At 43.7% G+C, this 9,745-nt stretch overlaps 1 protein-coding gene across 1 annotated transcript; it reads left to right on the plus strand.

The window, feature by feature from the left end:
• The first annotated feature begins 468 nt into the window (after window positions 1-468).
• On the plus strand, window positions 469-5,675 carry spry2 (sprouty RTK signaling antagonist 2). Its single transcript, XM_041966252.1, has 2 exons — window positions 469-905; window positions 3,626-5,675. Exon 2 carries the CDS (start codon window positions 3,674-3,676, stop codon window positions 4,688-4,690), a length of 1,017 nt encoding a protein of 338 aa, XP_041822186.1. The 5' UTR covers window positions 469-905; window positions 3,626-3,673; the 3' UTR covers window positions 4,691-5,675.
• The last annotated feature ends 4,070 nt before the right edge of the window (window positions 5,676-9,745 follow it).

The following is a 9,745-nucleotide window of genomic DNA, read 5'->3' on the forward strand; positions in this document are numbered from 1 at the left end:
ATACTATAGTACAAGTACCTCAAAATGATTACTTTCCACCATTGTAGATACAACCTCATAAAAGTGCTTTACAATACCCTTTTTTCTTAATGAATGTTGCAGCATATTATTTGTACCACTTAAAAATGGTGAGTTTAGGTAAATATTTTAAAAAGTATAATTTTTGTATAGTTTTTTGTAGTTTTTATTGGGCATCACCAGCTGTGCAGAGTGCAACAATAATGCAGATTTTTAAATAAAATATATGATGTGATGAATTAATTCCAGGGGTCTGATGTGGAAAGAGCTTTTAAAAAGAAAAAAGTGCTTTACGATGGCCGGCAGCGTTCGCCTCCCGCGGCAGCGATCATTGATCCGGCCGCTGGGTGTGAATGGCCGCTCTCGCGCAGCCAATGGCTGAGCACCGGATGCGAGATATCCGCTGCAACAACAAGCGCTCTGTTCCCCCTTCAGCTTGACGCCATTTACGGCCCAAATCTCGACCTCCCCTCCGGAAAGAGAGAGAAAAACACACACACGAGGAGGGGGGAGGAAAGAGCACTCGCAAACCATCTGCGGATGAAACACGCCGAATAAAAACTACTTCTGAGCTGGAGTTTTGTCGCTAGCATCTCCATTTTTCTCCCCCTTCTTCTTCTTCTTCGTCTCCTTGCTGCGCGAGCGGAGGAAGTTTGCGCTGCGGCGGCACCTGATTGAAGTTTTAGCCCGTTTTTAATGCCTCGTGCTCTTGCGCAAAACACGGGATTTACGTCTTAGCGCCGCTTTTCACCGAAATGAGCTCCGGCTGGAAACTTTCTCAATGGATTTTACCGACAGCCTCCCCGACTGAGCTGCTCACGTAGGGAATAAACTCTCTCAAACTGGATTTATTTCACCGAGACGGGGGCTAAAGTGTCGAAAACACGGTACGTATGTCCCTTTGTAGATCAATCATCAAACTGTGGTGGAGCGGTCTGTTAAAACTACGCAGTTTATAGCAAAAGCTGGCATTTGTAACCACTTTCCAACTATAATACTCTTAATTTAGCTTACGTTAGCTCATAAACGTTATGTTAATGTTTAGTAATAACTTTTGACTTATTTTGAACGTCTCATTTTTGGCCATTTTCGGTAATAAGTGCACTGTTCTTGCTGTTTTTTCAGCTTACACTAGCTTTGACTGGGCTCAGTCTAATGTCTGTTTAATCGTCCCGCTGCTTGTGTCAGTTTTATTAGGAAATAGTCGCGTCCAAGTTGGCACATGTGTTTTCATACACCACATGCATACTGAACTTTTATGACACTATTATCCCCTGCATTCCTGCATATTTGCAGTAGAAATTGTGACACATGGTGCAAAACACTGCCTAATCAGTTGTGAATCAGAAACTGTGGGACTCATGTGGTTTTTATAATTAAAATACTGTGCGTTTTTGCTTGTAAAACCCTGCGCTCTTAATATCTTGAGCAAGTCATTTTTAAAAGGCGATGCCATCACTTTGCACTGCTTCACTTTCATCAGCCCCAGCACTTCACCCACCCGCTGTGGCCAACATGGCTTGTACCACCCCCCCACACCCAACCCCACCAACAGGTTAAAATTTGAGCGAGCCTGCAAGCCCTTAATTAGAAGCAAAAAAAAAAAAAAAAAAAAGCTCATAAATCCTAAAGAACCCTGTTGCATGCTCTCAGGGGACAGCGCTCCACTCCCACCCCCACCAGCAGCACCCTTGAACGCATCACTCACACTTCACATGGGCTCTTTCATGCTCCAAACTTTTTATCTTGTCACTCATCTTCTTTTCAAGTGTCACAATGTAAAATGTGTTAGAATGGGGAAGGTTGCTGCAGGCCATTTGTCATGCAACAAACAAAAGCCTTTCCTGTATTGTCATTGAAAGGGGGGAACCTCGCAACCCCAAAGATGCCATTTGAAAGCTAATTACCACGAGGAAGGAGAATGAAGGCCACCACTGTCAGTTTCTTTACTTTGGTGTGATCTGTTGGTGAAAACAAGGCCGTGCATTTGAATATGTTAGATTAATGCAAAGTGACAGTGCAGTATGCTAATACTTACTCTCTTCATACGATGAACCAGTGAGATTATAGCTGACCTGGAGCTCGGAGTGCCAGTCACCTAGAGGTGAGGACTTTTATTCATGGTTAGAAACATAAAAAAGTGTGCATGTGCATAAGAACCCACACATCAGTTTAACAAAATGCCATTTAGTCCCCTTGTTCCTCCTTTTATGCTCACTTTTACATATGCTTCAACATTGCGTTCCGTGTTATCTGTTTGACCCATATCAGTCTTCAGTGAAGTACCCGACCTCTCTCAGCCCTTAACAAACCCACAGGAAAAAAAACTGACCTTTGACCGTCACCATACACACCCTCTGAGAAAGGAAATGTTGGTCCCTCAGGATATGTAGTGTAGAAAATTGTAAATATATATTTCCTACAGTTTGAAATGTAGAGATTACATTAGAAATTTTCAGTATCAAATCATCTGAATTCAGGCTGCAACTAACAATTATATTGATTACTGGTTAATCTGGTCATTATTTTCTTGGGTAATCACTTGTGCACTGTGCAATTTTAGAAAATAATGTAAAATTTTGTTTCAATTCAGATGTTTTGTCTGACCAACGACCCAAGTGCAATAATATTCAATTTACTATTTTGTGTGACCAAGAAAAGTGTCAAAGTTTCATAATTCAGAAACTGGAACCAGCAAAAGTTTGACATTGTTGCTTAAAAAATGCTTAAAACAATTATTGTTATCAATATAGGTGGTCATTAATTTTCTATCAATCAACTTATCAATTTATCGACCAATCCTTCGAGCTCTAATCTGATCCATTGAACACCGGCTCTGTACGTAAATACTGAAAAGAACCGGGATATGTTCATTTGAGAATCTTGAACCGGTGAAGTTTTGGCAGTTAATATAGTCAATATAGTTGCATATTCATTCATCTTTCCTTGTTTTTGTTATTTTTAAAGTACTTTGAGGATTTTTTTAGTCTTTGTTGCTGACAGCGTGAGGCGATGAAAAATGGTTGAAGTTTCAAACTCAAACAGGGGCTTTGCAGGTCATGCTTGGTGTTTAAGCTGCGGGGGTGCCCACAGATCAACTTTGTGTCAACTGACCAACTCGTAAGTGTTTTTTAGTTTTTAGAGTCCAGGCAAAATTGTCAATTCATTTTTCATGTTCAGGGTAGTCATCGTTGTGTCATCGGTGTGGGGAAACAGGAAGTTTGCACAAACTAGTGGCAGGGATGCGTCCACATTCAATAAAGATGTCAGTTATGAAACATGAAGCCTGCCTCTGCAACTTGAATCAGCTTTGAGTCAATAAACATCTGTTTGTGTAGTAGCCACAGACACAGCTGTGGTTCCATAGAGCCATTCTTTAGTGAAGGCAAGATGAGCTGATTCTGAAGGCCCAACCACCCCTCACAACTGGCTCCGAGCTTTACATCAACTATGTAATCAAGCACGTCCATCTTTCTCCCCAGCACTGTGTTGTGTTTGCTTGGCCTTATTTCCATAATGGCGTTTGTACAGATATCGGTTATGATTTGCATGGAATCATTTGCATGGCTTGTCACAGGCGGATATAAACTGTCTGCTTCTTTTACAGGACTTCAGATGTGTCCCACGCCAGCCAGAGCGGCCCTTCAGTCCCGAGATGGATTCCAGAAGTCAGAGCGACAGCGATGGGGGAGGAGGACGCCACGGGTGGTCACCGTCATCGACCGGCTCGCTGGACACGCCGCATGACGAAGGGAGACCGCAACCACGGCCTCCGCCAACCCACGACGCTGTGCCGGATACAGGGTTGACCAACGGGCAGCTGCCCCCTACTCCAGCAGTGCTATCTCTGGATCAGATCAGGATAACTGGGAGTAGTAATGAGTATACAGAAGGGCCCACAGTGGCCCAGAGGTCTCCAGCCTCCGAGCCTAGGCATCAGAAGAGTGACTCGGTTACGTCAACAGGTTCAAGGACCAGTGGGCAGCAGGAGACTCAGGAAGAGAGGCCTAATAATATCCGCAACCTGCCTTCATTGACTCAGTATGGAAGCACAAATACTTCCATCTCTTCTAGGGAGGGTGTGCTACGATCCTCCAGTGCAGAGGACTCCCAGAGTAGCATCAGGACCAGTGTGGGGAGCGCTTCTTCAGGCCAGAGGCTCCTCAGCAGCCCGGCGGGCGGCAACCAGATAATCAGAACCCAGCCGAAACGTGCAGAGCTCAGTTCAGAAGAGCTTAAACCCCTGAACAATGAGTCCAGGTCAGTGGTGGCTGTGCCAGGCAGCGGAAGCTCTAAAAATCAAGGCATACACTCCAACAAGTGCGAGGACTGTGGTCGGTGCTGTTGTTCAGAGTGCCGTCGCCCTCGGGTGCTTCCTTCCTGCTGGATGTGCGGCCGCCGGTGCATGTGCTCCGCGCAGAGCGCGGTGGAGTACGGGACGTGCGTCTGCTGCGTCAAGGGGCTTTTCTACCACTGCTCCAGCGACGACGAGGACACGTGCGCCGACAAGCCCTTCTCGTGCACGCAGCCGCACTGCTGCGTCCGCTGGACCACCGTGTCGCTCCTCTCCCTGCTCTTCCCCTGTCTCCTGTGCTACCTCCCCGCTAAAGGATGTGTCGCCGTGTGCCAGAGCTGCTATGACCGAGTCACGCGACCCGGCTGTCGGTGTTAAAATGCAGAAGGATGGAAAGACTCCATGTTGACTGGACTGATAGATGTTTTGGCCCTGTAGTTGTGCAGTTGAAAGGTTTGATGAGAGAGGGAAGGATGCTGTTGTGCTTGAGTTTTTGTGTTTTCCGTGCAGGTCTTCATGCCTATCAGATCCGGGCAGAGACGTGAAACTTTGCCTTGAATTGTCAGCTATTCAGGCTGGTTGACAAAGTTGTACTAGTCAAGGCACTGGAGGTGCGTTGGCACACCCTAGCATTACGAGTTTCACTTCAAAGGTAAACCAAAACAAGCACTCCACATGTTAAAAGGTATGAAGACACATTCGACTACTGTTTTGTGCTGAAAAATAATTTCTTCACTCAAGTGCCCAGATATCGTGTTGTTGCTATGAGAGTCCAAATGGATTGCCTTTTTTAACATTTAATACAACTTATATGCTAAGAACAGACTCCTATTACTAACTGTATGTAAAGTAGTAAATGCAAAGAGTATGTACATTATAAAATGAGTTTGACAGATGTTTTATTTTTGTACATATAATAATACTTCAACTGTGAAAAGTTTTCTGCCATATAACAGGCACCTTGATGAATCCACGTTTATATGAATCAGTCAGCTTCATTCATACAATGTTTGTACATTCACTGGAATGTATATCAATCATTTTATGTAATTTACAAAGGAAAAGTCTTATCCCTTCTACCTGTAAATTGTACAGTGACCTTATATGAAAAATTTATTTTCTAATTCCAACATTGCTTAGTGTAAAGTTAAATATATATATTTATTTGAAGGTTTATTATTTTATAATGAAAAAATATTTATTTTGAGAAAGCATTGTTAATGTGTCACCTCTCATGGGGCTATTCTGTAGTTTCTGCAGATTTTCAGGTGACGTGTAGGAGTGTCAAAGCTGGATGAATAGTTCACTATGAATTAGAAGACGAATATATTAACGTTTGAAATTAAACAACCTTGAAGTCTGACAGAGCATTCTTCCTGTTTTTCTGCATTGTCTTGTGTACTCTTTAATGCTCGTGAAAACGAGTTCATATTTGCTCAAATTTCAAACATAGAACCTGAATGTTTGCGATGATTTGAAGGCTTTTTTTCTTTGTTGTTTTGCAGATATGACAATCACATATTTTTAGCTTTGAACACCGCTGGCTGAACATGTAGAAGTGCCAAGTTTTGCCTGGGTTCACACTTTCCTTGAGACTTTTTCACATGGTTTAAAGCAGACTTAAGCACCGTTCTCGACACTTTTAATTGAACCCCTGCACGAACCCCTCAGCAGCAGCAGAGCTATCATCAAACCTCCGCTGCCATTTTGTCTCTGCAACACAATCGCTCCACGATGTTGACAGAGATCAGACAACGAAACAAGGATGCATTAATGTTCACCTTGGGCCCCCTTAAGTGGAACATCTGGCTCTGGTGAAGCCATGTGTACAGGAATGTGCACATCTGTTTGCATGCGCTCCAGAAAATGCCTCTTGAAAATGAAAATTGAGTCCTATCACTTCTTTTTTTTTCAGTTATATAAATCAAGCGCTCCACTGTTTGTTTTTTTTTTGGGCAGATATGCATTCATGTAAGCCTACTATTACACCCCGGCCTGGCCTCAAGTTAATTTCATACACGTTCCTCGGGATCCTGCAGATACTAGGCCCTTTTTTCCCCCTCCATGCTTTTTTTTTTTTTTTTTTTTATCAAAGGTTTGTTCAGGAATTCCTTGGTCTTGAATGTCCCTGCAGGCGAAACATAAGCCTGAAACATAAGCCCCTGACACTTGTTGACAGCATACGGACGTGTTTGCGGCACGGTATGCATTCAGAGCTGTGATTGACGCGCCGAGGCCCAACCTGCGCTCACTTGTTTGTTATTCGTCCCTGGCCTTTGACTGACAGGGGTTTGCTTTACATAATTATCAACTTTCACCTATTTTACAGCGTCGGTAGAGGAGGTGGAAACATAACGGGCAGAATCCCATTAGAGACAGAAAAGGGAGAGTTGATCTTGTGTTTAGTCTTTATTTTTCCAGTCGCAGGCCGCCTCTCTCCGTCCATTGTCTCAGCTGTGAATGAAGGGGGAAAGGGTGGGTGTGGAGGAGGAGGGGGTGGGTTGTTAGGAAGAGGGACCGCAAAGGGTTAAAAGCATCACTTTGAATGACAAAGACCTAACAGTTTACCCCCGTATTCAGCCCGGCATGCATTCATCCTGTTTTCAATAGTCGGGGGGTCATTTTGGCTCCCCAACGCTCCTCTCAGCTACCTGCTCCTACTTGGTATTCCCATAGGGAGATGGTTGTCTTGTTGGAGAGGGGTTGGGGTTGGGGGTGGGGAGGGAAATTTGTTGGATGAGTTGAAGAAAAAATAGCTGTTGGGATGTGCACTTATAATTTAAAATTTCCACTTGTGTTAATGAGAAAGTTTTTTTTCCGGCTCAAATTCGTCATGTCTCCACACACATTGCTTTCTCTTCAGTAGCTACGAGTTTGGCCTCTCTTTTCGATGGGAGGCTGCGTCTCTGCTCACCAAAATTGCACACTGAGATCAGTGTTTGGAAGTCATTTTCGAAAAGCAGAAGGGCCCTCCTTGGATTTTCTCGGGTCATTTCCGTGCCTCTGTGCTCTTTTTGGATCTGAGAGGGGTTTCTTGGCAAATTGCTGTACAGCTATTTAAGGAAAAGTGCAACCTAATGTTCATGGTGTGCATTACGCCCAAAAGAGCTGATGAAAACTACTGATCTTAAATAATTTCTCTCTGAGAAGCAATGTGTTTAAAAGCAATAGCAATGTATCGCTGTATGGCATTATACTACATTTGTATTCGACTTGTAGTCCACCGGTTCAAATATCATGCATCAACTGCTTAACTCAACCAAAAAAAAGTGAGAATTGGTGCAGAAAAGGAGGAAAACAAGAAATTCTGGCCAAAAAAAGTGAGAATTAGTGCATGAAAAGATTAAAAAAAAAAGAGAGAGAGATTGTTTATCCACCCGGCAGTCCCAGTGATTTGGCAGCAGGGAGTAGCAGGAGGAGGAGGACGGGATGTGAATTGGGAAAAAAAAAAAAAAAAAAAAAGGCCCCAGAACGGCTCTCTTTGTTGGTTTTAGCCGCCGTGGCCCCTGCGGCTCATGGTGGCTGTAGGGCAGAGCGCCCTATTCACCCTGCTCACCAAGGCAGAACGCAGCACAGGAAGACAGGAAGGAAGCGAGGCTATTCTTCATGGACGCATTGTCTGTCTGTCTGACGGCCAGGCTTAAGCAATCAAACAGCACTGTGAGAGGGAGACAGAGGGAAGAGAGAGGAAGTGCAGGGCGGCGAGGGAGATGGGCGCCACCCCGTGAAAGCGTTCCAACTGTTCAAATGCAAAGATGATTAACAAATAAAATGTGTTTTCATGTTTCCCCAAAATGCTTTTATGCACCTTTGTCACAACTATTATTCCAAGATGAAACTTGCAAACATGCGATACAGCAAGGCAAAGTATAACGTCGAACATGCAGTATTACTCAGAACATAAAAGAAGTAAAAATACTCGTCGCCTCTTCCTCGTTGCGAGAAGAATGTTGGAACTGGCCTGACTGCTCCATGCACATGAAACAGATGATAAGCCATCATAATTCATGAGCTGATAGGAATATGAATGCATTTTTAAACCTGTGCTTTAATTTGATTGGTGTAATGTTGGCATGGGTGGGATGTAAAAGTAGTTTGTAACAACAGCTAACAACGTTTTTGACTATTGCTTAGGCCCATCTGTAGCACCTCATAGCCTTCGTACCTCCCTGTGCATTAGTTCCTTCATTGTTATTATTATTGGAAAAACTGCAGTTCCCTGAATGGCCACTTGAGGCTGATTCCAAAAGAGAGTCAATTCCCATAGACCCCCACATTAAATGGATCAACTTAAACAGCAGAAATAAACATGTTTACAGCCAGGGAGCCACTACACTTTTCCCCACCGTACGTTAGAACGATAGCTAATGTTAGCACTAATTCCCGCTAGAGTTAGCAAGTTAGCTGACATGAGCAAGTGCAAAGCAAACAGCATGATGAGTCCTCACAAATGAATGTTGCAAAGAGAGAGAGCTTAAATTAACAGCAGGTATCCAGCGCTATGTGGGTTTGTTGAAGGCGGGGGAAACATGTAGGGTGTCTGCCCTCAAAAGTCAGTCAGCTGCTGCTGTGGAAAACGCCCACCAAAGAGCCCGAAGCTTACTCAAATATGTCCAAAAATGCTTTCATACTGTTTTGCAAAATGACAAAATGTGCAATAGCTGCATTATTGTTATAGTTTGCTGTATAAAAGTTTAAATTTCAGCACAGCTCATGCATATTAAACATGTTGTGTAGACTATGTGGGTCACATATTGGAAAGGTGTGTGGACTGACTTCCAGTTTGGTGACTTTCTCCACTTGTGTGCTGGCGACTCTGTAAAATACGGTCAACAAACTGATTGTGGGTCTACTTAAAACTGTTTTCTACTCATTTAATTGATCTGTGTGAAATGTAATCAGTGTGAATATGTTCTCTTTCGTCGTAAATCGCTTTTTCACTGTGGTTTGTCACGTTTGACAGTGAGGACAGCATCAACTCAGACCTTCAAGTTCCACAAGCTTCATGACTGAACTGAGAAAAGTGCTCCACCTTTTCAGATTAGCGTCTGGAGACGTCTATGCCCGGAACATCAGATTTAGCTCCATGTAGCTCGGCAGAAAAAGTCAATTCAGCACGTGAAAATGGCTTTAGAGAGAGGCCACAGGACGTAGGTGTGCGAGAAACCACACCTTTCTCCTCTCTACCAGTGAACACGTTTTCTCAGAAGCTGAACTTCTCTTTCTTGTTTTCCGATGTGGGTGGCAGACACATGCACACATCTAGAGCTCAAAGCTGAAGCGCATCTCCCCCACCTGGCTGTGGTTTTACTTTCCATTGAGTATGTCCTCCGCTACAGTCACTGTGTGTTCAGCTGAGCTGCATAAAGAGGGTAATGCATTGCCTTTTTACGCTGCTAAGTGCTAAAATGTCCAAAATGGCTGTTATATTCC

The sequence above is a fragment of the Chelmon rostratus genome, chromosome 24 (assembly GCF_017976325.1).
Source record: "Chelmon rostratus isolate fCheRos1 chromosome 24, fCheRos1.pri, whole genome shotgun sequence".
In the NCBI taxonomy this organism is placed as follows: Eukaryota; Metazoa; Chordata; class Actinopteri; order Chaetodontiformes; family Chaetodontidae; genus Chelmon; species Chelmon rostratus.